Raw genomic sequence first — 27,963 nt, 5'->3', positions numbered from 1 at the left:
AGCCCACGAAGGACTCAGACGTGTCACTGAGAGGACAATGGGGGTGAGTCATCAGGGTCGAGGGTGCTTCCTGCAGGTGGGGGCAGGACCAGACTCTGAGCAGGGGTGGGGACTACTCTATTGGGAGGGAGAAAGGGGTGCAGAGCCTGCCATCATCCTCAAGACAGGAGTGGGTACTGGCGAAGGTGCATGGCCTTGGTGGGGTGGGACAGGGAGGGCCTTCCCGCCAAGTGAGCACAGAAAGCTGGCCTTGGGAAAAGCACGGGTTAGTTTGCTTCTAAGGATAGGGAGAGGGTCCTGAGGTCCAGAAAGAGTGAGTGGGGAAGAGCCGAGGGGAAGGGAGGAGGGACAGCCATGGGGCGGGGGCGGTGGAGTCCTGCTGGGGGAAAGCAGTGAGCAGGGGGACCAGGGTGGGCCGAGCCAGGCGTTCTCCTCAAGCACGACGTGTACAGAGGCGCCAGAAACCTCAGCAGTCATGATAAATAACATTTTAATATTATTACTGATTTCTCCTTTTGCCTCAAGCACCAATATGGCCCAGCACTGTTACTGAGCCTGCTTTTTTTTTTTTTTTTTTTTTTTAAGTTCTTGATATTTTGTTCATCATGGATTTGGGGTCATTAATTTAGGTTTAAAAAAATAGATTGCATTAAAATAGCACATATCTTGTCTACTAGATTTTTGACAGTCCTTTAACTTTTGCTCCCTCCTCACCCAGTCCCAGCCCTGCATGAGGGCTACGCGTTGCTGCGTGAGCTGGCCAGCACCCGGCTTCCAGTCTACACTAGCAACTTGCCCGCTCAGTGACTGGGGCGAGCCCCTGCCTCTCTCCCGGTCTCATTTTTCCATTGTGAAGTCCTGAGACAGCTTCCAGAGCTAAGAGTCTGTGTGTGAAGTTCTGCCCTGAGTTTTGCAGTGTGGAAATGAGCAGAGGCTGAGCACCCTGGCCAGGGGGCCCTGGAGAGAGTCAGAGGGAGGGGACCCCAGAAGGAAGAGCAGGGGAGCAGGGGTGGTGAAGAGGAGAGCAGCCCTCAGGTTCACCATCCTGATCAGGTGACAGAGCCTGCTAGTCACTGGGTGCCCAGGACCCACAGCTGGGGGGAGGGGCAGTTACAATGCTTCCCTCTCCCCAATCTCCCCCGTGCTTCTTAACTCCTTACAAGTCAAACCCCGGGAGAAACAACCTCCTCTCTTCCAACCCTTGACTAAATAAAAACCACCAAGTTTAAACCAGTCAACATGTCCTTATTGAGTGCCTATTATATACCTGAAACACAATGTCATTCGTTAACTTATCAGTAAATGTGAGTGCCATGAACAAAACAAAATCCCTGTCCTCATGGAGCATGCTGTGCCATTTACAAAACACTTCTGCATACATTGCATCGTGTAAGCTTGGGAGGGCTTTCAGGTGAGGCATCTGAAGCACAGAGAGGGCAAGTAACCTGCCCATAGCAACGCAGCAAAACTGGGGCTAGACCCCAGGTTTCTGTGACTTTAAATCTGTAGGGAGGGTGGTGACCTCAAAGGAGGGGACACAATGGTTGCAGGAGGATGTTGTTGAAGAAGGGGCAGCCCTCCAGGTATGAGGCCCATGCCACTCTCCTCCCAAGGGGTCTGAAATTCTGAAATGAGAGTGACATGGAGCCCTCGGGGAGGTTAAAGGGCAAATGTTCTCCCTGGAATAGGGCAGCTATCTCTCCAGACACATTTATCCCTTCACCTCTCTGAGCCTCAGTTTCCTCATCTGCAAATAGGCACAGCCACACCAGCCCCAGGAAGAATAAAGTGTCCTTGCAGATGTAAAAGGGCTTGATAAACCATGAGGCACAATTTGTAGTGATAGGTAATTAGCCAGGCAGGGATGAGGGCTCAGGGAGCAGCTCATTAAAGAAGAGGCCAGGGGCGCCTACATCTCTGGAGGTGCGGAGGGAGGCAGGTGCGTTAGCGAAGGTCTGTGAGTCTGCAGTGCTCAGCAGGCAGGTGGGAGTGCACGTGTGTGTGTGTGTGTGTGTGTGTGTGTGTGTGTGTGTGTGTGTGTGTGTGTGTGTGTGTGTGTGTGTGTGTGGTGGGACACAGTTGGGCAATGCTTGGGATCCCAATGCATGGAGGTGGCTTCCTCTGGCAGAGCCTCGCTGGAGGGCCCAGCCCCGAGGATAAAATTCACCTTTGACCTTGGAGCTCGGGCTCCTTCACTTACCCACCTCCCTACCAGGCCCCTCCAAGAGGAGGGGAGCTCCAGATCTTCCAGACAGAGAGGACAAGGGGGGAGGAGGGTGAGGAGACTGTGGGCGGTGTCTGGGAAGAGACTGGATCTGTGAGGGGGAAGCGAGGGGAGGCAGGAAGCTGCAGGCCACACTGCTCATGGCACCAGCCTAACTGTCCCTCATCTCCCTGTGCCCACAGGCCCTTCTCCTTCTGGGGCTGAACCCTGTGTCCGCCTCCCTCCAGGACCAGCACTGTGAGAGCCTGTCCCTGGCCAGCAACATCTCCGGTGAGTGCCCCCAACCCCGTCCTGCAAGATTCCGGGTCTCCCAGGGCTGCGCACAGAACCTGAGGCAGGAATAGCAGGGAGATTTCCTCTCCAGGGCTCCAGGCACTTCTTCATGTCTCCATGAAGTGCTGTGCTGAGAAGGATCCTGAAGCAGGGTGTAAGTTTGGTGGGAACGAGCTGCGATTAAGTTAACAGCATCTGCCATGGGCACAGGAGGAACATCAGAAAGTAAGCCCAGTAGTTATTTTCCTGCTTTAGGGTGGGCCACAGGGGAAGGCATCCCAGACTGTGCTGCTGGGCTGTGACTCAGGGACGCATCCAGCGAGGAAGAAAGGCTGCTGTTTTCTGCTGCTAAAAAGGCCCAAAGTGTAACACTGTGTGATGCTAACTACGCACCAGGCACTGTTGCAGGAATTTGAGATATATTAACCCAATTATCTCAATGTCCTCCTGAGGTAGGTGCTGTGAGCCTCATTTTACACCTAGGGAAACTGAAGTACAGAGAAGCACTAGAAAGTGACAGACCGCTGAGCAGAGCACAGGCAGCCTGGCTTCTGGATGTGCTCTTCAACACCAAGCTCTACACCTCCTCCATAGGAAATACTGGCTAACTTTACCATTTACAAAGTGCTTTGGGATAATTATTTTATCCTCATGGGAGTTTAAAGCCTGACATTTGTACAGATGAGGAAACTGAGGCACGGAAGAGCTACATAACTCTCCCAGGACCACACAGCCAGTACGTGGTAATGGCTAGGACCCAAATCTAGGTCTTTGGGCTCCTGAGGCCATGCCTGTTCTAACTCTGGGTGTGGTCCCGAGGGCGGCTGCTGCTGGGCAAAAATGGAGAAGGCCTCCTGCACCTGAGGGTCTTTGGGAGGCTCCTTTGATGATTGATTTTCCTCTTCCAGTCTCTCCCTGATTCACTCCGACTCATTAATTGAGCACCTGTTATGCAGCATATCCCATGCAAGGCACTGGGGGAAGAAAGAAGGATGCACAGTCTGGTCCAGGAGTCAAGTCCTGGAATAAACGCATGTACTATAAGGCAGAGTGCAAGGACGTGCTAACAGAGAAATGGACACAAGTGTGGTAGCAGGGAGGCGGGAGGCGTTAATTGTGAGGCCACGCCACTACTGGGTATTATTATTGTTGCTAACATCAGTAGGCTTTTAAAAGTGCTTACTGTATAGCTGGAATGAAGGGAAGATACTTGTCACAAATTGCTCACTATGATGGAGGTGGCAGGGAGGTTAGGACAGGGGTGGTGCAAGTCCAACAAGGCTTCCTGAAGGAGGAGGTTTCAAAGATGAGTTTTAAGAGAGACTCTTGAGTGTGGACTGGGAGAGAAGAGCCAGTGTTCTCAGCCAAAGCAAGAGATGACCGAGGACTAGTAGGTGGGTTTGGTGGAAGGACAGGGGAGGGACCTGGAGGGAGGAGTGGTAATCCTGGGGGGCGGTACTGGGAGCCTGGAGCACCTACCTGGCTGCAGCGTTGGCTGAGCTGGGCCATGGGGAACGGGGAAGTAAGTTCTCGGGCAGGAGTCTGGATTCTAGCAGAGAGAGATGGGGAGGAAGGAGACCTGCTCAGAGGCTGGACCTGAGACGAAAGGCTCCACCCCCAGCCCTTCCTGCCAGGGGCCAGGTCAGGCTTCATTAACTTGCTTGTGGTGCTCAGGAGGAATGACATCTCCGAGCCCATGCAGGTGTCACCTGTCCTTGGAGGCAGCAGGCCATGATGAATGGCATTCATTCCCTGGTGATTTGTACTCTGTGCCCCCACTCCCAGCCTGGCCCAGCCTGCCTGGCATCATGGTACACGATCCATCACCTTCCACAACAGCTCTGATAACGGGCCATTTGTCTTCTGAGGCTGAGACCTACCCAGGCCGATGGGCACTGGTAGGGACAGATGGTGAGGGTGGGGCAGAGGGGCCAGGACAGATGGATGGGCATTTGGCTGGGGCAGCTGGCACTGAGCCAGAGCCTGTGGGGAGCCCCTCACATGACTCATGCCAGGAGCAGGGAGAGGGTGGGTCTCCAGGGCTGAGGCCCCATCATGTGGCAGATCACAGACGGCAACTTATACAATCATGGCAGGAGTATTTCAATGCCAGAAAGTAATAAAATTATTGATTAATGACATCACAGACAAATAGAATCAGAGTTGACAAGGACCTGGAGTCATTAGTTTCTATCCCCTTAAGGTAATAACAGCTAATATTATATAGTTCCCAATACGCGTTGGACTCCATTCTCAGTGCTTTGTTCTCATTCAATCATCACAACAATATTGTCAGGAAGTATTTTTATCCCCACTTTATAGAAGAGGAACCTGAGGCTCAGAGAGGTTAAGTAACTTGCCCAAGCACACACAGTTACTAAACAGTGGCCCCAACACTTGAACCAAGTGGGCCTGATTCCAGAGTTTACCACCAGCACCACATTATAGGGCCACTCAGAGAGCCACAGTGCCCAGGGCCCCATGTAGTCAGTCATTTGGGGGTGCAGTGTCACCCCTGCAGTTTCCCATACCCATATTATGTTTGCACATGGCCCCATATTTTCCTCAGTACCTACTATGTGCCTGGCATTGTACTAGGTATTGGGAATTCAAAAACAAAGAGCCCACAAACCCACAAGAGGCTCACATGCACTTATCCTGATGTGTCACACACCCTTCAACTTTCTGCTTTGCCCAGCCAAAGAGGAAGCAGCTCAACCACGAGGTGGCCAAGCAAAGACCAGGACTCTCTGCCTGCCCTCTGCTACCCTGTCCACGCCAGGTGACCCAGGCAGAACCCTTGCCCATTCATCCCAGCAGCACATTCCTCTGAAAGGACAAGAATGTGTATTTCAGAGACCACCCTTGGGCTGCCTGGCTGCTCTCTCTGGGCAGCCTTGACTGAGTCCCTCTCCTGGGTTTAAACCAAACAGGGGGATGGGCTTCCCAGCTGCAGAGCTGCTGCCAAGTGCCTGCCTACCTTGTAGTTCATTTAGCAGCCTCTGACAGGAGCACTGGCATCACTGGGACAGGAGCCAGGTTCCAATCTCCCTCTGAAGTTATCTAGCATGGGAGGATCTGCTGAGCACATGTGGACCCTAAGCCTGATGGGAGGGGAACTGTGTAACCTACCTGGGGGAAGAAACCAGTGCCCAATTGTGCACAGGCAGTAAGTAGACTACCTTCAAAGGATTATTATCCATCCATTAAATCAGGCTCCCCAGGACCCCAATGCACAAGGGATTTTCCAGAGGCAGATGGGAGCCCTCCACATTGCTCCCCTCCTCTCTTCCTTCCCTTTGCAATGATCTGGGGCAGTCTGTCCCCAGTGCTCCCATGAGCAATCAGAGTGTGGGCCCCTGTGCGTTTGCTTTGTGCATGTGTGGAGAAGGAGGAAGATGGAGGACCAGTTTTACACATTACATTAGCCCACCTGACTCCCCCCCACCACATGAAAGCCTGTAGTGACCAGGGCTGGTGAGTGGGTTGATCCCACCTCTCCCCACCCCCAGGCAAAATGCTCAGAGATCTGGCTGCCCTGTGAATGAGGCAGTGAGCCACCGGATGATGGGAATGCCAGCAGCTCAAACACACCAAGCACATACCGCCTCAGCACCTTCGTAGTTGCCGTTTTCTCTGCCTAGAACACGCTTCCCCCAGGCACACACACGGTTCCCTCCCTCCCTTCCTTTAGGTCTCTGCTTGAATGTTAGTACTTTAGAGACCACCAAATTAAAATAGTACCCCTGTCAGTCTTTATCTCCTTACACTGCTTAGTTTTTCTCCAAAGTATTTCTCACTGGTTCACAGATATGTGTTTGCTTGTTTATTATCTCCCCACTAGAATGTAATCATTCTATAATGATTCTATAATGCCCCACGAGGGCAGGGCATTTATTTTATTCATTACCGTATCCCCAGCCCCTAGAATACTTGTTAAAGAGCCAAGTTATCAGTATTCCTATCTGTACCTAACCTGACCAGGAGGGGCGCTGTGGGACAGGGGGCTGTGGGCCAGGCTCGGCTCGTAATAGCAGCTCCGCCTTCGTGCAGCTGGCTAGTAAATCTGTTTGGCTATTTGCAAGGCTGGCTTATCCTGGTCCAAACTGCTCCTCACCCCAGAACGATGATACCCGGGAAGATAGCCCCCAGGAGAGCAGAAGACGTTGAGCATTTGTGGCAGTGGGGCCTTGAGGGGACGTGGGACAAGAATCAGAATCCAACAGCCCTAACCTTGAGGTCCTTATAGCCACCAGGCTGAGTGACACGGAGACTGACTTCCTCCTGCTGTCTCCCCTTCCTAGCCAGGAGATCGACAGCCTCCCTATCCCCAGCACCTCTGACATCATCTTTCTCCGTACCTCTTTCTCGTGGCTTTCCCTCTGCGTCTCCCTGTTTCACCCTTGCTGTCTTGTCTCCTATTTCCTCTCCCCCCCTTCCCACCCCCTCTTTTCTCCTCCTCAAAGAGTAGTCGGGTGGATTGAGTGAGTGGCACGAATTTCGTCATGCAAAGCTCCCTTCACAGTGCCTGGTATACGGTGGTCGTGGTGGTAAACACATGTTCATTTCCTCCCGTCCCGCCTAGTCCTATACGACCGTTCCCTTTTAGGCCCTGTCTCTCCTGGGTCCCCAGGGACCCTCGTACTCCTTCTTCCCGGACCCGGTGTCTGCAGGGCCCGGAGCGGGAGGTGCGAACGCCCCGAGGCAGTACACATTGCTGGAAGGCGCCGTGCCCCGCAGGCAGTCCCAGGCCGGGCCTCTGGTCCCCGCCTTCGTCCTCCACCCTTCTTTTCCCCTTCTCTCCCGCCTCTCCCTGCTCCTCCTGCTCCCTAAAACCACATGGCCAACGCCCCTGTGCGTGTTTAGCGGGTATTTCCGCGCCTGAGCCCCGCCGCCACTCCGGATTGGCTCGCGCACCTCTGGCCACGCCCCGAGTAGCTCCACCCCTTCCCTGGACCCCGCCCCCAGCCCCTGCCCCCCGGCGGGCGCCCTGGCCTTTTACTCTGGGAAAGGGGGGCCTTGGGTCCTGACCCCTTCCTTTGGCTCCTCCTCGTTCTTGCCGCCTCTCCCTCCTTCTTCCCGTCTCTCGCACAGACTTTCATTCCCTCCGGGGTTTTCTGGGCTCTTAATGCAAAGCTCGCGTCTGCGGCTGGATTCCCGGCGCCACCTCCCGGCAACCTTCGTGAGCCGCAGGGGACAGGAGGGGGCGGGAGAGAGAGGGACCCAGAGAGCGGGCGCAGAGATGGGCGCGACCCGGTGCTGTGAGGGGCGCTCGCCCGGACTGGCGCCCGCTGTGGAGCCCTGGGAAGAGCCCTGGGCTGGCGTCAAAAGACCAGCGTTCAGAATCCACTTCTGCCTCTTCGAATCTTTGGACACTTAGTATTTCAGGATAAGCCATTTGACTGCTCAGGCTTCAGTTCCTTACCTGTAAAATTGGGAGGATGAGCACCCACGTTGGCAGGTGGTGTGAGACCCATGGGAGGTACCACAGAATCCGAACCACGGACCAGGGGTAAATAGCGTTCTGTGTGCTGCCCAGCCCCGTATGGGCCCCCATATCCCGGGACCAGCTGTGGGCCGAGCGGGACTGTGATTAGAGCCCTTGAGCACAGGGCCCTGGCAGGTACTGTGTCCTCCAGGCCAGGAGGCCCATCCGCTCAGTGTCCACCCTCTGCTTTGGTTCTGGCCTGGTCCTGGCTGTGGCTGGTGCTCAGTCCTTCCCTACGCTCTGTTATTGGCAGAGGGGGATCTGGGGAACTGCCCAGGGAGGGAGGCCAGATGCCACCCTGAGAGGGTGTGTTAGGCACCGTTCCATACACTGCCACACATGACATCCCATTTAATCTTCCCAGTGCCTAGGTCAGTACATGCTGTGAACGAATGGGTGAGTGAATGAATGAACAACCTTCTGGGGAGGTGCGATGTTGTCATTAAGTGAGGTGGTATATGTAAAGCACCTGGCATGTGCCTGGCACACAGTCTGGCCTCAATAAAGGCTGCTCCTTTCTCTGCTGCCTCCTTGACCGTCCCCCCACCCCCATTGACTTATTTCTTTACAAAACGTAGGGTAATACTCAGCACTTGATTTAGAGTCAAAAACACCTGGCTATGAGTCTTGATTTTTTTTTTTTTTTTTTTTTTCACACTTTGACTCATGACCTTGGGCAAGTCATTTAGCTTCCCCGGGCCTCAATTTCCCCATCTTTAAAAGGGGAATAATGACATTGCAGGACTCATGAAGATCAAACGGAATAGATAAAGAAGAGCTTTGAAGTCACAGCGCATGGTTCATGATGTTATCCCCCCCACCGCCACGGCCACATGCCTGCAGCTTCCCCCATCCTTGGGGCTCAGTGCAATCAGCATGATCTATGACTGATAAAAATCCCAACCTGGCACACTTCGTAATGACATTTCACGGAGACTCCACTGTGTCACAGCCCCACGTTTTGCCCACTCCAACCACTGGCCCACCATCTCCTCAGATATATTAAGCCCCAATCCAGATTTCTTTCTCTTTCTATTAAGCCACTTGACCTTAAGGCCTGTGCCCCTTGAGCCCTGATTTGCAGGAACACCCTGTGAACAGCTTTGATTAGAAAGAAAAACAGCCATATGGTACAAGCACTGCTCCGCACTACCCTGAGTCCAGTAGGGAAAAGAAGCCAATTTAACCCAATGCTGTTTCCTGAGAGATTGGGACAGACTAATTTGGGCAGGAAATGGCGGGCAGGCCCCAACCAGGGCTTGGCAGCTGCTAATGCAGGGCCGCCCCTGACTCCCATTGGTTCATAGCTCTCCCTGGCCTGTCTGTGAATTCTTGTGCCAGTTCCAGGTTATTAACCCCCTCATGCCCTGATGGGGACGCTGGTGTACCAGCCTCATGCTGAGAAGGGCATGAAAGCAGAGAAAGCAGGGACAGCATCAGGAGGGTTGCCAGGACTGTGCCAGGGGTGCTCAGACCCCACCCCTTGAAGACCGTATCCCTCCTACCCTTCTGAAGTGTCACTGTGGCCTTGACTCAGCCCCAACATACATACATACACCCGCGTGTGTGCACACACACACATTTACTCCAAAAAGCTCTTTGAATAAGGGAAAATATTTGGCAGGGGACTTTGACATCCTCTCTCTAGTTCAGCTGTTTACGTCTCTTTTGAGTTACAGACCCCTTTGAGAATCTAACGAGAAGCAAGGGGCCCCTTCCCAATTAAAATGCATACACCAAATTTTTCATTATATTCAGGGTCTCTATGAACACTGAAGCCTCCCATGCGCTGAGATTAAGAATTTTTGGTCTAGCCCAACCACTTTATTTTATTATAGATGAAGACAGTAAGGCCCAGAAAGGGCAAGTGACTTGCCTATGGTTACACAACAAATTAGTAGCAGAACCCCTTCTGAAGTGATGGGCCCAGACTCCCAGTTCAGTACTCTTTCCACTCCCGCAAATGGTGTCTCCCTCCCTTTCTCAGTCGATCCTCTCATGGCTCAGCACAGACCAGAGCACAGGGTGTGCTCAGTGAGTTTGGTTATCAGGCCAACTGGAAGCTGGAAAAACTTCACTTTGCTGTTTCTTCCCTGCAGGGCCAGAGACATGTGAGGGGGCTGGGTCAGGGGTTGGCTGGGCCTGTTCTAGAATGTTCCCATGAAGTCTCAGAGCTCCAGTCTATCACCAAATGAGGGACCGACAGAAGTATTCTCAGGCTACAGAGTAGGGGACCTGAAGCACCCCCAGCCATCCTCCCAATGCCAGCCAGGACCTTAGCTGTTAACATCGCCCCCAACCATCTCCGTCCCTCCTCTGCTCTGGAACCTACGCTGGCTCCCTAGTTCCATAGCATCAAACTCAGATTTCTTCCCCTGGTGTCTCCCCATCATAGAACAAGCCCATTTCTGTATCGGGGTTATTGTTCTTGTCCTGTTCCCAGTTGGTGTGTGGGTGTGAACCAGTGGGGAGGTGGGCAGGACTCTTGCTCTGCCTCACCAGCCATCTCTGCCCCCAGAACTGCAGTGCAACACGTCCGTGGACCTCATCGGCACCTGCTGGCCCCAGAGCCCAGCGGGGCAGCTGGTGGCTCGGCCCTGCCCTGCCTTTTTCTACGGTGTCCGCTACAACACCACAAGTAAGGAACAAGGTGGAGGGTGGGCCATCCGCTGGGAGGTGGGGGAAATGATGATGATAATAGTAACTCTAATACCTCTCATGGGTACAGCCACTATTTGCCAAAGGCTAGCTCTGTGCCCTGCTGGGCACTCTGTGCTCATTCCTGCTGATTCTTACAATGCTGCTGGAAGACACTATCACCCATTGTATAACTACGTCCTCTGAGGCTCAGAGAAGTTAAGGAACTTACCCTACATCACCAGTGGGCAAGGGGTAAAGCTGGAATTTGCATCCAGATCTGTCTGACACTTTCTTCTATAGTTAACAAACTTCAGGTTAGTCTGTTTGAGCCTGCAACAGCCCCATGAGGTAGGGCAGGAATCATCAGAACAGTCCCAACTTTGCACATGAGAACCCTGAGTCTGAGGTGACCTGCCCAGGGTCCTCCAGCCAGGAGGTGGGGGACCCAGAGTTTTAGATCCACAGGCAGGGGTTGGGCTTGCATCCCAGGCTCATAGGTGAGGTGGGAGTGGGGCGGGACTGACCCAGGGTCTGTTCAGACACTTGATCTCCATGTAGATACCTCACCCCTGAGGCCCTGAACCCCCACTGCCAGGCTTTGCAGCTCTTTGCTATACCACCTGTCACCTCAGAATTAATTTGCTGTCCTCTGTCAATGACTCAGGTCCCTACTTATCAAGAGAGCAACAGCTGCAGGCCAGAGGCCCTAACCTGTCCAAGGGAGGGTGGGGGCCCAGATCCCTGGGGTAGGGGGCCCTTACTGTGTGGTGGGCCTGAGCTCAGACCCAAGTGGGTACCGGGGGGTGACCATAGCCACCAGGTAGTTCACTCACTGTGTGGTCTCCAGGACATTTTTCCCCCTCTTATCCCTGGCCCAGCCTGGTGAATGACTGTGGCCCTCCCCTGGGAGGTGTTAAGGCAAGGCAGGAAGCTGGAACAGCCAGATCCAGTGGGGGATTCATGTGTCTGCAACCATGTCCTGGCCATAGGAGGGACCCAAGAGAAGGAGAAGAAACACCGGGAAGGGTGTGGGGACTAAGAGGAAATGAGAGTAGGCAGAAGGAGAGATGGGCCTAGGAGGTCGAGTAAGTCAAAGAGGTGAGTCTGGGGATGCACAGTCAGCCAGCCTCCAATTTAGTAGGACCCACCTTACAATAAGGAAATCGAGGCACAGAAAGGCTAATAACCTGCCCAAGGTTAAGAGAGCTTGCAGGCAGAGTCAGAACCTGGGAAGCCAGAACCTGCCCACTGCCCCACTCACAATGCTGTGTGCTCAGTCTTTCTGGAGCTCCCAGGGCAGAGGCAGCACTGGGGCTGGCGAATCAGCGGGTGGGGGAGTCCGGGAGGAGGTCCCTCCCCCTCACAGTGGCACCAGGGCGTCAGTCCCACTTCTAAAGTGATTCTCATGCCTGACTCTTCCTGCTCTCCTTCCCCAATGCCACTGCCCCAGTCCAAGGTTCCCCGATCTCTCACCCTAGCTCTGGATTCAGCAATCCCCCACTATCAAGGCCTCGGCTGGAGTCAGCCCTCTGTGGTTCCCCATTGCCTCTGTGGTCAAGTCCGTGCTCCCGAACAGGGCCTGCCAGGCCCTCTGTGGTCCCAGCCCTGTCCACCTTTGCAGCCAGCCCCGGCCACTCGCACAAGCTCCCTCCACTCCTGTCCCCAAGGGTTACTTGACAGGCCCCAAATAAGTGTTTTCAGCCGTTAGTGCCTGGGCACGTGCTACTCAATTTGCCTTAAGTGGAAGCCAGGAATCCTGGGTTCTAGTCCCAGCTCTGCCTGTACCTGATTAAGGAACCCTAGGCACTGGCCCTCTCTGGGCCTCAGTTTCTCCACCTGTGGGAGGGTGAGGGGTTGGTTGGGGTGAGGCGCTCTCTAGACTTCCTCGTTCTTCTCTCTGTGATCCCAGGAAAAGAGCTGGGGTGATGGTCCCTTGACATGAGGTCGGCATTTCAGGGCAGGGCTGGAAGAGTCCCCTTTCCTGATGCCCCAGGGCCAGATGAGGAGCACGCCAGCCATGCAATCAGGAGCGGGTGGGAACCCTCATCGTCAGGCGCTAATTAGTTGATTTACTGATGAGATGCTGCCAGGACTTCCGGGCCTTCCCCTTAATGCCACTCCTGCTGCACCCAGTCTTCAAAGGGATGGGAAGCTTTTCCAAAAATATCCACTTTCCCGTGATTCTTGGGGAGGACTGCTCAGCTCAGCAGTTAAAGACAAGGAGGTGCCTCCTCCCTGGCAACAACTCCCTCTCATTGGGCCGTGTTGTTTCAGGATCACCCCCTTCCTGCCCCAAAGCTTGCCCCTCTTGGTTGGCCCAGCCTTGGGAGGGCCTCCAGGCTGTGGGGGTATCTGGCGGGGGGGGTGTTGAGCAAAGGCCTCCTCCCACAATCTGCACCAGCACTCCCCTTGATTGGGTCAAGTGACATGTTCTGAATCTTATGTGAGGTTATGTAACTACAGCTCCAAGATAATAATAATAAAAATAACAGCTAGCAGCGCATGCCAGGCATAGTTCCAGAAGCATTTTGCACATGTTAATTAAAAATACTCAACTATTGAGGTAGGAGCCATAATTAAGAGCATTCATTCTGTTTTACAGATAAGGAAAGTGAGAGGTTGAGTGACTTGCCCAAGGTCGCACAGCTAGTGACGGATGGTGCCAGGATTTGAACTCTGGCTGCCTGGGTCTAGGGGCCCTGCTCTCAACACTACTTAGCACTGCCTTTCTTAAGGCAAGAACAGCAACCCCCACTCCCTCCCCGTCCTCTCCCTCCCCCTCCCACCCTCACCCAACCCCCCCTACCCGGTCAGCTCCCGCCCCTTCCAGCCAGATCACTGCCCCAGAGCCCCTTTCTCTGCAGACATTCCATAGCAGACTCTGGTCCCAGGTGCTTCCCGTCTGTGGCGGGGATGCTGGATTCCCCTTATCCTCCTTTAGCAATTAGGAGAAAATCAGCAGCCTCTTTGCCAGCTCTGCCCAAGGGCTCAATTCTGCCGAGACGCAGGCCCAACAAGGGAAGCCAGGAGAGCTTTAAAACCCTGCCCAGCCCACTGTGCACTGGCACACTGCTCAGCAGAGGAGCCAGGAGAAGGTCGCGTCAGCCTTTCAGCCCTGGAGGCCAGGCTGAGGCTCCCTCTCCCAGAGGGCAGAAATCAGCTCCCTCCCTCTACCCCCACCCTACCATCTCTCTGATGCTGCCAGCAAAGAGGCGGCTCCCAGGCTGCTGGTCCCTTGGGGATTGGTTGGTTCAGCCCTTCTATAAATGAGGAGAGGGGCCTGAGAGGCTGAGGTCAATGTCACAGAGCACAGCAGCAGCTGAGCCCAGCCTAGAGCCCCGGCCTCTGGCTCCCTCAGGGTGCTCTGCCCTGCGGGGCCCAAGGGCTGGGACTCAAGCAGCTCCCCCAGCCCTCTTCCAGCCCCGAGGGCCAGCGGGAGCCATGGAAAGGCCTGCAGCAGGGGAGGCTCGAGTGGAGATGGCTCAGGGCTCCATTTCTCTTGCAGCCAGTGCTACCTGGAGTCAGAGCCCGAATTAACTCAAGGAAACATGTTCAGAGCTCCTGATGCCAGAAGAGGGATGCAGGGTGGGGTGGGGCAGCCTCCATCAGCAGAGGAGACAAGAGGATTTAGAACTCCCTTGGTCCTTTCCCTTCTGGCTTCGGGTCCTTGGTGCCCATGGGGGGTAGGCAGGAAGGAGGGTGAGAGGGATCCTTTGGGAAGCTCTGCCCATTCCAGAGCCCTAAAGCCAGGCAACACAGGGTCCCTCCCTATCTCCTTAAAAGGTGACAGGTTCTGGGCTGCAATCCAGGCTGATGGCTGCACAGACACCCACCCTCTCTGGGCCACTCTCCTGCCTTCTTCCCCAAGTGCTACAGGCCAGGCTGGGAGCAGTTGTAGCAGATCTTAGTATGAGATACCTGCCACATGAGACCCTCCCCATGTAACATCCCCAGCCCACTCCTGTCACCTGTCATTTTCTGTCCAAGAGACCTCCACCATGGAGGTTCCCACCATATGACCCTCCAGTAAAAGGCCTGCTATGGAGAAATGTACCATGGGGACCTTCCCAAGACCTGCCCCCACCCCACGTGAAATGCCACCATGTGAGTTCCTCCTACAGAAACCTCCAGCACAAATAGCCCTATCACAAGAAACCCTGTCATTTAAATTTGCCACGTGAGCTGTGGCTCTGTCACCACATACCCTGCCATCAGATCATTCCCAGCTGCGTGAGAACTGACTCATGAGAGCTTGCCATTGTTTTTTGCTGTAATGCGAGATCCCAAAACGGAAGGCTCTCAGAAGAGCACCTGCCACGGAATCCACCACCACATATGGGCTTGCAAGGGGGCTGGCCACTCCTGTCCACAGCCAGTCCTGCGGGCAGGATCCTGCCAGCTTGGCCCCACAGGCAGGCATCAGGGAAGCCAGTGTACCCAGGCCAGTGGGCAGAAAGAGGCAGGAAGCTGGGGGCAGTAAGGAAGCCCCTCTCCCAGCTTCACTCCAGAGCCCCCAGCCAGCAGGCTCCTGTGCCGGCCCAGATGGATGGATAGATGGACAGACGAATGGACAGACAGATGCTCAGGCTGCTCTCCCCCCACTGACTCTCTCTTTTTTCCCAGACAATGGCTACCGGGAGTGCCTGGCCAATGGCAGCTGGGCTGCCCGCGTGAATTACTCCGAGTGCCAGGAGATCCTCAATGAGGAGGTGAGGCTGAGCCGAGCGAGGCTGCCCGTCTAGAGGGGTAGGTCAGGGCCCCCAGCACGAGCTGGAGTCAGAGAGCCAGAGGATGAGGGAGAGGCCCTGCCACAGGGAAGCCACCTGGGGAGCAGGCACTGTCGCTGGTGGTGAGCGGCCCCTCTGCGGGAGGATGCCGGGCAGGCTCTGATGGGTGCCGGGTCCTTGTCCCTTCCTGCTTCCGTCACGCTGGGCATGGGACTGTGCTGGGGGTGCAGAGTCAGACCAGACAGCTTCACAAGGCTCTCATCCATTTGCCACCCCACACGCCTTCCTTAATACATCAAGTTCCAGCCCCAGGGGCCGGATCAGAACCAGGGGTGGGGTGGGGGAGGGGTGGGGTAGCAGTGCAGCTTGAAAAAGCCCTTGGAGGTCCTTTAAAAAATTTAAATGTTTTTGAGTAGATTCTGCTTACATATAATACAAAATTCAAAAGGGACCAATGGGAATACAGTGAAAAGTCTGGCTCCCACCCTGTCCCCAGCCACGGGACTCCCTCCCCAGAGGCAACCATTTCTCCAGTTCCTTAACTGTCCTTCCAGAGGCATTCTCTGCATAGACGAGTAATTATGTGTATATATTATTTTCTCCTTTTGCCCAAATGTTGCATATTATATACCCTGTTCAGTACCTTGCTTTTTTTTTTTTTTTTTTAAAGATGACCAGTAAGGGGATCTTAACCCTTGACTTGGTGTTGTCAACACCACGCTCTCCCAAGTGAGCGCACCGGCCATCCCTATATAGGATCTGAACCCGTGGCCTTGGTGTTATCAGCACCGCACTCTCCCGAGTGAGCCACAGGCTGGCCCAGTATCTTGCTTTTTTATATAATCATCTGTCTTGGAGATTGTTCCACATCAGTACATAAAGAGCATCTCCATTCTCTTTCACATTTGCACAATATCACGTAATTTATTTAACCAATCTTTGTTCTTGGCCTTTAGTTATTACAAACAGTGCTGCAATAAATAATCTTTTAAGGGCGACGTTTGGCAGGTGCATGAATACATCTATCCTGCTGGTTTAGCTGCTGCCCTCGGTCCCCCTTGCCTCTCCCCTACACTTCACCACTTTTTCACTGGGTTCAGAGGAAGGTGGGAGTCGTGGGCTGGAAGGATGACTGAGCAGAAAGCAGAGGGCAGAAGGGAGGACGCCTGGGGCTATCCAAGGACGGGCTTCTGGGGTGAGGAAGAGAAGCACTGGTCTAGGCAGTCCTGAAAGTTCCATCACCTAAAGATGTGAGTTGGAAAGGACCTTGGAGACCCTCCATCCCATCATGAGGTTCCCAGACCTGCCTGGTAATAAAACATCCAGAGCACTTGTTCAAATACAAATCCCAGGGATACCCCACCACCCAATAAATCACGCTGTCCAAGGAGGACCTGGGAATATATATATATATATATATATATATATTTTTTTTTTTTTTTTCTAAAAGATGACCGGTAAGGGGATCTTAACCCTTGACTTGGTGTTGTCAGCACCACGCTCTCCCAAGTGAGCTAACTGGCCATCCCTATATAGGATCTGAACCTGTGGCCTTGGTGTTATCAGCACCACACTCTCCCAAGTGAGCCACGGGCCGGCCCTGGGAATCTATATTTTTAACAAGTGCCCCAGGAGAGCCTTTTGATAGGGCAAAAGTGAGAAACTCTGATCTAGTGCAACACGTTCACCTTCCAGATGGGGAGACCAAGGCCCAGAAAGGGGGAGTGTCTCGCACAAGGTCACGTGGCCAGAGTGAGCCAGAGCCTGGAACCCAGGGCTTTGGAGCCCAGGCTCTGCTTTGCCCACTACCAGGTCTTGGTGCAAAGCAAAGCTGATTCGGGGAGAACTCTCGCCACCCCTAGCACCCACCTTGACCCTGAGTGCTTTGATTAGTCCCTCCCCTGGCTCCTTGGCCTTAAACCACTGAGCTATTGGGGTTCTGCTATCTCCTTCCAGAAGCTGCAAAGATAGACTGATGCTTAGCCTAAAAGAATAATAAGCTCTTTCATGGTGCTGCCCTGGCAGGGTGAAAGAGTTCCCCAGGATGCAGGGTGAGGAGCTCCCTGGCATCTAAGATCCTGCAGGCCAGACCATCTGGTCCACGCAAGGCTGGGATGGGTTGGCCGGGCCCCCATCTTGTGAAGCACCCACACAGTGACCCTACCTAGGAAGTCCTGGGGTTGGGGGAGAGGGCATCCTCCTGAACTGGGCTAGGGGGAGTGGGGCTCCAGGTTAGGAAACATAGTTGAGCCAGAGTGGATGGCCTGGGGTGGGGGTGGGTAACAAGACTGCTCAGGGGGTAGGGGCACTCCTTACCTGGTGCACAGTAGAGGTGGTGGGAGGAAAGGAAACAGGGCGGGTCAGTGCTGTTGGTGACTCTTAAGACCACAGTTCATGTCCAGAGAAAGATGGTGTGTGGAGGCCCAGCTAAGGTAGGAAGACTTCAGCCCCTCCCTCTGTCACACCCACCTTATGCTCAGTCCCGGTGGGTGGTAGAGCTTGAGGTAGACTATGTGTCCCCAATTGGAGGTCAGCCACCAGCCTCCTGCCATAGAACAGATGACCCTCTCCCCAACACCAGAAGGGCAGGTGTCTGTCCTCTTCTCATACGTTGGCAAAGTCGGAGGCGCCACAGCTGCTCGTGGGCCCCCACCCCCCGCTGCATTCGACCCTCCTGATGGTCAGGGCAGGGTCCCCAAGGTTCACCCAAGTCTCTCCTGCTCTCACTTAAGCCCTTTCCTTCTAGTTGGCTGATGGAGAACATTCAGCAGCCCCTATTTCCCCCAATACCCTTCAGAGACTCTAGGAGAGTAGGTCAGCTGCCCTCAGCCCTCCCTGCCCCTGCCCTGCAGCTCCCACCCCTGCCCTGCAGCTCCCACTCCTGCCCTGCAGCTCCCACCCCTGCCCTGCAGCTCCCACCCCTGCCCAGGACAGGGGTCTCCCCCTCTCTCCACCAGCAGGGTCAGGGCGAGAAGGAGGGTGAGGAGGTCTCTTCTCACCAGCCCTCTCTTTGGCAGTCTAATGGGGGCAGCATGGACTTTGAAAGCAGACGGTTTGGGGTTTGGATTTCAACATGTACATGCCATGTGACCTTGAGCAGGTAATTTAACGTCACTGAATCCCCGTAATGGCTAAGAATATTTCAGGTCTCTGCCTCCTGGTGGATAGAGAAAGGGTGGTGTTGGCCTGCGTCTTGACCTAAGAAGGATGCTCCATCTGTCTGTCACCCCTCTGTTCCTCATCTCACCTGTGAGGTCCAGGGAGGGAGTAGTGACACCTGGGGGCAGCAGAGGGCATGGTGAGGAACCACCCATAACATAGGCACGCACCCTTCCTCTGGTGCCTCGGTGGGGGCTGTCACCCACACCTCCCTTCCAAGACACAGTGACCTGCCCCCACTCGGCCCACCTCTGCCTGGCTTTGCCACCCCTTCCCAGCAGCCCCTGCTAGTCTGGTGCCTAGCACTCTGGGTAATCAATTAATTTAATTAGTGAAAATGCCACCCCCTTCTGTCAGCCTCCAGCCTCTCCAGCCTCACTCACAAGACTCCCCGCCCCCTCCCAGAGCTGCAAAGAGGAAAGTGTCCAGTTAATTGAGTGGCAGGTTTCTCAGCTCTGGGCCTGGGCTAATCCCTAACTGAGCACCAGTGCCCTGGGGTATCACAGATAATGGATTCACAGTTTACCTGTGAAATGGGACTTGCGAGGATGCCCAGAGGCCAGGTACTAAGAGGAGACCTGCCCACAGTCGGCACCACCAGTGGACAGGCCCCCAAATGGGGAGCCTGGTGCATGTGCGGCCCAGCCTGGGGATGGCACTGGGCCCCCAGCACCACCCTGCACCAGCCTCCGCTCCCCATATCAGCAGCCCCTCCCCCCATACCATCTCCCTCCACTAAAACCTTCCCCACTGGCCTTGACTCTCCCCCCACCCCGATATTTGCACACACTCTGTCCCTCTCCCCCATGCTGTGCTGAGCACAGGGAGTCTGGAGGCCCATCCTTGGAGGCATACTTTGTTGGGACATGAAAGGGACTCTGAGGATCCGGACTCATGGACTGGGATTCACTGCTCGTGGGGGTGGGGAGTTTGGACCATGGCTTCTGAAATGCTGAGATGCTTAGGAAACATCTTGGCTAAAATGATTCCGATTCAGTGGGTCTGGGGTGGGGCTGAAGGTTCCACTTTTCTCAAAATTCCTGATAGCTCCTAGATGCCGGCGTGGCTGCTTCAAGGATCGTACTTTGATGAGCAAGGGGCTGATGTAGCCACTGCTGGGGTAAGAGGAGGAGCTCAGGAAGCCCAGGGGAGCAGAAGAGCCACAGAGCAGGGTGTGCAGGGATGGGGAGCTAGACGTGGCTGGGGAGCATGGACGGGGTGGAGGGTCCAGGCAGGGAGATCTCACTGCCAATATCCCTGGCAAGGCATCGGGACAGGTCTGACACTGCTGCCACTTGAGACAAGGTGGTGTCTTGCAGAGTCTGGTGAAAATCATCTAGGCATTAACTGCTTGTTAGATTCTGGTCGGTCACTGAAGGTCACAGCAGAGGCCTCTGCCCAGAAACACACTGTGCCACCTTGCTCAGGATACCTGCTGGCCTTAGGTCTCCAAACTGGACAGGGACACAGTGCTGGTCAGGTCCCCAAGGATTGGCTGTGTCCATTTGTCCTTGGAGGGCCAGGAGCTCTTTGGTGGCTCTGAAAGGATGAACAGGGCCTCTGTGAGCTCACTCTTTCCTCAGCACTCGCACATAGCCAGTTTCTGTGCATCGTTGTCCCCTGGCCCCACCCCAGAATCCCTAGAGGATAAGGGAGGGAGATGCTAATGGGGACATCCCCTCTCAAAGCCAGTTGCCTTCCCACATCCATTTTCCTTCCTTCACTCAACACACATTTATGGAGCCCAACCGTGTGCCAGGCTCAGGGTTTCCAGGCCCTGTCTTCTCAAGACCCAGAAAAGGGTGTATGGGGGCTTTGCTCTTGGGGAGTAGGAGCCAGCAGAGAGCTGGGCACTGGGGACCAGCCAGTCCCCCGTTATAGAGTGGGGGGCTGTATGCAACCTCAGTGTGCAAGAAGGAGGTGGTTTTGAAGTCGGGTAACCTCGAGTGAGTCAACACACCTCTGCATCTGTTTCCCGGCAAAATAAGTTACAGCTGCCCTTCCAGCCTTCCCTTGGGGTTGCCTTGCAGGCTTAAGAAGATACAGATGTGAAAATCTTCTGCAAATGAGAGGGCTTCATCATTGGAGTTTAAGATTATTGGAAAGAGGAAGGCAACAGCCTTCATCAGTATATTAAATGAATTAAGAAATAAAATGGGGAATTTGTTGTAATCCTGGGAGACGATCCTGAACCAGACCCCGTGGGCCGGGGCTAGGAAAAGACCTAGGAGGTGAACCTAGAGATTTTTTTTTTAAGTTTTTATAATCCTGTGGGCACTCATCTGTGGCAGCTCTTCGACCCTCTCCTTGCTAATTGGGGCAGGCTTCGACTGCAGCAGGAGAGGTGTTTGTCCATTTCTGTTGCTTATAACGAAGTACACTGAACTAGGTGATTTATAAAGAAAATAAAATTTATTGCTTTCAGTTTTGGAGGCTGGGAAGTCCAAGGTCCATCTGGTGATGGCGACAGTGACCCAGGGATCTCACATTGCAAGAGGTGGAAGCAGAGAGAGCAAGACAGACTCTCCTCTTCTTTTAAAGCCCTCAGAACCACGCCCCCGACCACCACTTTTAATCCATTCACTACAGCACAGTCCTGCAATCCAATCACCTCTTCAAGACTCCACCTTTCAATTACCATAATAGGATTTCCCACCCTCTTAACAGTCACAGTGGGGGCTAAGATTCTCATACATCAAACTTGGGGAACACAATTCGAGCTTCAGTGAGTTTTGGGGGACATAATTCAATCCACTACAGGAGGGGTTTAAGGGTGCCCAAGAAGATGGTGACTCAATTCAGAAATGGGTGGAGGAAAGACGTCCTGGTGGTTGGTGTCTCTGCACCCACTAGGGCCACCAGGCATTGGGACTGAATGGAAATGTGGGCAGATGTGAGGGTGAGTGCACATCTGTTAGCTGGGCACACGTTTGTGCACGTGACGTGTGTGATGTGGAGATTCAGTTCAACCGATATTTGTCCCACAGCATAGAGCAGGGGATAGAGCACAGGATTCAGGGACAGACAGACAGACCTAGCCTCAAATTGGATTGTGCTACTGCAGGGCGATGCTGGACACACAGTAGGGGCTGGAGAAGTGGAGGAACCCTTGCGATCGTTACCAACTGTGTCCCGGCTACCCCTGGGCACTGTCCTCACTGCTCATGTCCAGGGGGTGCAGGGGCTCAGCCACGCGGAAGCCTCACCTCTGCTCTTCTCTCCTGCCTCAGAGGAAGAGCAAGGTGCACTACCACATAGCTGTCATCATCAACTACCTGGGCCACTGTGTCTCCCTGGTGGCCCTCCTGGTGGCCTTTGTCCTCTTTCTGCGGCTCAGGTGAGAAGGCTCCGACACTGCCTCCTCTCATCCCTGGGTCCTTGAGTGGGAGGCAGAGGGGGAAGGTAACATGCAGGGGTCGCTCTGGGCTGGGGGCTGCTGGGAAAGGACCGTCCTGCCGCTCCCCCTCAGTAGTGGGAACAATGGCCATGTAAAGGGAGCCTCAGGTCTCCTGGAACCTCTGGCAGAGCCACTTCTGCTGCCAGGGTGGGAAAGCAGGCATTCCCAATAAGCCAGCAGCCCCAGCCCAGGGAGCACAGGCTGTGTGTCAGGCTCTGCCCCAGGAGCTCACATCTGGGTGGGCTGCAGGTAGAAATGGCCTGTGGGGCATCAGCAGAGTCCTGTGGCCACCTCCCTATGTGACTTAGCCAGTCAGCCCCACTCTGAGCCTGTTTCCCCACCCATATCTGGGCTGCAGTGATGTTGGTAGCCTGTCCCTCATCCTTCTCCTGTTGCTCCTGTCATCCACCTGCCCCTGCCCCAGGAGCATCCGGTGCCTGAGAAACATCATCCACTGGAACCTCATCTCGGCCTTCATCCTGCGCAATGCCACCTGGTTCGTGGTCCAGCTCACCATGAGCCCCGAGGTCCATCAGAGCAACGTGGTGCGTCCCGGCGGGAGGAAGAGGGAGTGGGATGTGGCCCAGCCCAATGTCAGAGGAAGGGCCCATTGGGGCTGCCCTGCAGAGGGAGGCCCAGGTCAGGCCTCGAGGCCCATAGAACAGGAGCAGGCTCTCAGGGAGTGCCCCATCCTGCCCAGGGAGGCCCCAGGCCAGGGTGGGGTGCTGCCACAGCCTCCCACCCCCAGCTCATCAGTACCTCATCGGTGGGGGTGGGGTGGCAGGCCTGGTGCAGGTTGGTGACAGCCGCCTACAACTACTTCCATGTGACCAACTTCTTCTGGATGTTCGGCGAGGGCTGCTACCTGCACACGGCCATCGTGCTCACCTACTCCACCGACCGGCTGCGCAAGTGGATGTTCATCTTCCTCGGCTGGGGTGAGCTGGGACGCGGCCCCCAGGCTGCCCCTCCTCACCCAGACTCAGGCCAGCTGGCCGGGTGCCTGGGAGATGGAGACCAGGCTGGGATGGTGAGGTGTGCTCCAGAGCCCCCTGCCCCTCCTTGGGGGTGGGGACAGTGTGAGTTCGAGCTCACCCTGGGTCACCCCTGTCCCCCTCTAGGCCCTGGGTTGCAGTGGGGTCCTCCAGGCCTGGCATCCCCCTCCTGAAGGGCCCTATGACAGCCCATCTTTCCCCCAGGTGTGCCTTTCCCCATCATCGTGGCCTGGGCCATTGGGAAGCTATACTACGACAATGAGAAGTAAGTCACCTCCCTCCCTTTCCTGACCCTCAAGGTTCGGGCTCCCAGGCCAGCTCTGCTTGCCACTGCCCAAGAGTCTTGGGCCACATCAGCTTTCTGGTCAGGACAATGGTTTCTGCATCTATAAAGGGAGGGAGTTGGGGCCTCAATCTGAGGGTCCCTTCCCTACCAGTGCTCTGCTGAGGTGGAGTGGGTCAGGCAGGATCCAGGCTCCTTTATCTGTCTTGAGCTCTCACAAGAGGCAGTCTGGTTCTAAATCATGGCTCCATTATTAAGTAGCTCTATGACCTTGGGCTAAGTGCTGCATTGTGCCTCAGTTTCCTCATCTGTACAATGGGCATCCTAATAATGCCTACCTCCGAGGGCTGTTGTGGGGATGACATGAGTTAATATATATTAAGCATTTAGAATAGTACCCGGCACATGGTAAATGCTATATAAATATTTTCTATTAATATTAAGACTTGTTTTAACAAAAGATTCCATGAATTTAATAGAAACAGATCCAGATGATCTCAGAGGTGTACCTTCCAGCCCTGAAGCCCTGTGGGTCTTTAAAAACGGATTCAGGTGTTCCCAATCCCCCCTGAAAACTAGGTTTCCACCACAGGGTTCTCAGCGTGGGCTCACATTAGAATCACCTGGAAAGCTTTAAAAATTACCCATCCCAGGCACCACCCCCAAAGAGTTGGATATGATTGGTCTGAGGTGTGGCCTGGCCTTGGGAAGTTTTAAAACTGCCCAGGTCATTCTAATGTGCAGCTAGGATTGAGAACCACTGAGAGAGAGAGGCAGAAAAGGTGGACATAGACAGCCAGGGATCTTCTTTGCCAAAGAAGGGTTCCCGGGACCTGCTAACTGGGTGACTGGGGGTCTGGGAAGCAGCCATCACAGTGACAAATTCTCTCCTCCCCCACAGAGGAGAGGGGCCACCACATCCTCACTCCAGTCCAAGGAGTCTGGAAAATAATACTGCATATTTATGAGGGTGACTCCTGACTCAGACCCGGCTGGCCTCGCCACGATTGCACAGGTGGCAGGTGGGGGGCCCTGCAGGGAGGGGAACCCTCTGACAGACTGTCTGGGGGCCTGGGTCTCCGAGCAGGAGCAACGTCAACCTGGGCGGTGGGGCCTGTGCTTGCACGTGTGCAGGTGTGTGAGTACAGGGGAGGGTGGAAGAACGGGTTTCAACAGCTGCCCTGTGTGCCAGTGTCTGGGAAGGAAAGGGATGCCTGGGCAGGCGGGGAACGAGGGGCTGAGCAGCTCTGAAGCTCCGCCTCGTGGTAAGATGCCGACACTGCAGCAGAAGGGACCGCGCGTGGGAAATGCGAAAGAACTCAGAGACCGGAGGCCCAAGGACTGCCCCTGGCCCACGGACAGCTGCGTTTGGCCTCTGTGCTGTTTTCTGAAAACTTGATTTTGTAGCCAACCTTTAAAAAGTCAAGAGGTTTCATATAAAAATTCTCAATTTCGGATTTATGAGAGCATCATGAGATCAGCCTGTTGCGGGTCTATATGCCCACAAGGACATAGGACTTCCAGTTTGCCCCATCCCCGCCCACTCCCCAGACCTCCCTGGAGCTTGCTGGAGGGAAGCTCAGGAAAGTGCAAAGAAATTCTTCCTTCCATGGGGGAATGTGTGGAAGTCTCCCCTCTAGGCCGTTCTAGTTGCAGAGATTGCCATCTGTTGGCTGCTCACTGTGTGACAGGTGCAGTGCAAGGCACTGTATGCGTCACTCCCCCCAGCAGCTCCCCAGCGGGCCTGCTGAGCCACGGCCACAGCGAAGGGACCAAGAGGGGGAACCGAGGAAGCAGGGGTGTGTTGGGCCCATGCCTGTTCCTGGGCCACTTGGTGGTCTTGTCCACTGTCCCCCTCCCTGCCACAGGGCTTGCTTCCAACTGCACATCTCATAATAGAGGATAACTGTCCATTCTGCAGATGGGATTGCTGAGGCACAGAGGTGGGATCAAGCGGCCTGACCTTCTGCCAGGACTGGAATGGGGCATCCATATTGTGGTTCTGTCCCCAGTCGTGCCCTGACCGAGCTCTACCCCTCCCCATGCCACTGAAGTGGACCCAGATGACCTCCTCCCCCTCCCTCTGTGGTCTTCTAGATGCTGGTTTGGCAAAAGGCCTGGGGTGTACACCGACTACATCTACCAGGGCCCCATGATCTTGGTCCTCCTGGTAAGAATGTGGGTAGGGAGCAGGTGACAGGGTACAGCAGGGAGAGGCAATCAGCACCTCCTGTGCTCCTCCTGTGGACCAAAAGGACCCCTCTGCCTAGAGGCGGGGGTCACCCAAAGAGGGGGCTGGGGCCAGGAATGGGCAAGGGCCAAGGAGGTGGAGGGAGGGGAGCAGGGGGCACGAGGACAGAATGGAGGAGGAGGGTCCCTGGCATGCCCACCCCTCCCCCCCCTTGCTCCCATCCATTCAATCCACGCCGTCCCCACGGGTGTGCTCAAATTGCAGATCAATTTCATCTTCCTTTTCAACATCGTCCGCATCCTCATGACCAAACTCCGAGCATCCACCACGTCTGAGACCATTCAGTACAGGTGACTGGTTCCCACCTCTCCCACCCATGGGGGCTTCAGAGATCCCAGCATCCCTCTGACCCTGGGTCCCCCCCGCCCAGGCCCGGCAGTCCCTCCTGAAACCCCAGCACCCCCTGCCCCAGACATTCCAGAGAACTGCCAGCCCCTCCGCAAGCCCCAGCCCTCTTCACCCCAGCAGAGGCTCAGCCCGGTCCTGGGGTGGGCTGTGACTCGGCCTCCCCACCCGCCCCACCCCAGGAAGGCTGTGAAGGCCACTCTGGTGCTGCTTCCCCTCCTGGGCATCACCTACATGCTGTTCTTCGTGAACCCCGGGGAGGATGAGGTCTCCCGGGCCGTCTTCATCTACTTCAACTCGTTCCTGGAATCCTTCCAGGTACAGACACCCTCCCCTCGCTGCAGCGCTGGCCGCCCACCCCCAGCCCTGCAGGGGCCAGATCTGCACCTCCTTGGGTGGGGAGAGGCACAGGGGCAGCCCTGGAGGCTGTGGGGCCACCCGCGCAGACCTGACAGGTCTCTCTCCCCCCTAGGGCTTCTTCGTGTCAGTGTTCTACTGTTTCCTCAACAGTGAGGTGAGGACCCGGGGCCCTGGGACTGGGCTCAGGATGACTGAGGCCTGTTGGGACTGGAGAGTGTTTATGGCCACCTCCAGCCTCCTCCCAAGTCCCCGTGCGGATGCTGTTGGGAGCTCCCGGGTGGTCCCTGCCCTGCCCACTCTACTCCCGCAGTGACAGCCCACTTTGCTCTCTCAGACACAGTTGTCCTGGGGGACCAGAAGCCAGGGCTTCAACCTCATCAATGAGTCTGAAAACCAGGAAGGGCTGAGCCCTGGGGCAGGGTGTGTGGGTGGACCGAGGGTAGGGATTCTTCACGGTAGAGAAGAAAACAACGGTGCCTTTGTGTGGACGGGAAAAAGGTGCACCTTCCTCTGCACACTTGAAAAATTGTCCCAACAAATATGCATATCAGCGATGTTACCCATGTGAATGTCGCCGGCTCCTGTGGACCCCTGTGCACTGCTCACCTGGAGAGCTGCTTGTGGCAGCCCAGGGAAGGGAGGGAGACGGGTCCTGAGACCAGGCTCAGGTGTTAAGCTCTTCCCTGTGCCCACAGGTCCGCTCAGCCATCCGGAAGAGGTGGCATCGGTGGCAGGACAAGCACTCAATCCGTGCCCGCGTGGCCCGCGCCATGTCCATCCCCACCTCCCCTACCCGTGTGAGCTTCCACAGCATCAAGCAGTCCACGGCGGTCTGAGCCTGGGGCCCGGGAGCAGCGCCCGGGGATCCATGGCTGGGAAGATGGTGGCCAGGCTCCCCGTCTGTGGAGGTGACCTGCTCCTTCCCACACCCTCCCCAGGAGCAGCTGGCACCGAGAGCCTGGAATGCCCCTCCCGCCCCAGCAAGCAGGAGCTCTCGGCTGCTGAGAGCAGCGACCTGGTGGGATGACTGGAACACAGCCTACCGGACTATGGGACGGGGCACTCCCTGGCCCCAGTCCTCCCTGGAGAAGGAAAATGGGAATGGAGTGGAAATGGAGAGGTGGGAAAACCACAGCAGCCCGTGGGTCTCTCCAAGAGCTGTCCTCTCCTGGACCACAAAGTGGCAGCGCACTGGACACCTGGGGCTTCCTTAGCAGTGGTGGGGACGCCGTTCACTGCCCCAGGGGCATTGTGGAAAACTCTTGTGACAGCATCCAGTTCACCACAATGATGCCTCTGGACAACACCACTGGGAACCAAGGCCACATGGTCAGGAGCCCTGGAGACTTCATTAGACATCAGGCCATGTCCTTGGAAATCACTCCCAAGCCTCCAGGACTTCGTGGCATGGCAGTCCTGCCACCAGAAATGCCCTGCCTTGCTGCCTTGTGCCCTCGGATGCTTACTGTCCTGCAGGCCACACCGGCTTCCCCCTCACTTAACCACCAACAGTACCCTCTCCCTGACTGCTGGCACCTCCTGCTTCCAGTTCCCCACTTTACAAAAAGATGGGGGCTGAGAGGGGCACAAAGGGTCCTGTGGGCAAGAACCAGGGTGTGCCCCAGCAAGGCCAGTCTCCCAGCGAAGTGGGCACAGAACTCTGGAGCCCTCCAGCCTGCTGGCTTCAGTGGCCAGGCCTCTGGGGCAGAGCTTGTGGCCCTGCAAGGCCTCTGGGGCAGGATCTCTAGCTAAGCAAAGACAGGAGAAGGGCCCTTCTCTGCCCGAGTGCCCTGGAGCAGGACGAGTGGCTCTAGGACAACC

General features: G+C 55.4%; 1 protein-coding gene across 1 annotated transcript; it reads left to right on the top strand.

Moving 5' to 3' along the window:
* Nucleotides 1–37: 37 nt before the first annotated feature.
* CRHR1 (corticotropin releasing hormone receptor 1) lies at nt 38–26,978 on the top strand. The gene is made up of 15 exons (XM_063081284.1): nt 38–185; nt 719–803; nt 2,182–2,317; nt 2,407–2,494; nt 10,504–10,623; nt 15,249–15,334; nt 21,742–21,848; nt 22,333–22,453; nt 22,693–22,846; nt 23,108–23,168; nt 25,284–25,356; nt 25,642–25,727; nt 25,965–26,100; nt 26,255–26,296; nt 26,838–26,978. The coding sequence occupies exons 1-15, from the start codon at nt 38–40 to the stop codon at nt 26,976–26,978; spliced, it is 1,584 nt and encodes a 527-aa protein (XP_062937354.1).
* The last annotated feature ends 985 nt before the right edge of the window (nt 26,979–27,963 follow it).

Source organism: Cynocephalus volans, chromosome 16, assembly GCF_027409185.1.
Source record: "Cynocephalus volans isolate mCynVol1 chromosome 16, mCynVol1.pri, whole genome shotgun sequence".
NCBI classification, from domain to species: domain Eukaryota; kingdom Metazoa; phylum Chordata; class Mammalia; order Dermoptera; family Cynocephalidae; genus Cynocephalus; species Cynocephalus volans.
Note: the sequence above shows the minus strand (reverse complement) of the source record. Positions and strands in the feature narration are given on the sequence as shown.

Bases quoted from the DNA above. Each gene is read 5' to 3' on its own strand.
- CRHR1 (XM_063081284.1), top strand. From the start codon at position 38: ATGGGGGTGAGTCATCAGGGTCGAGGGTGCTTCCTGCAGGTGGGGGCA. The intron at 22,454-22,692 runs GTGCGTCCCGGC...GTGGGGTGGCAG, and splicing joins AGGTCCATCAGAGCAACGTG to GCCTGGTGCAGGTTGGTGAC. The intron at 25,728-25,964 runs GTGACTGGTTCC...GCCCCACCCCAG, and splicing joins TCTGAGACCATTCAGTACAG to GAAGGCTGTGAAGGCCACTC.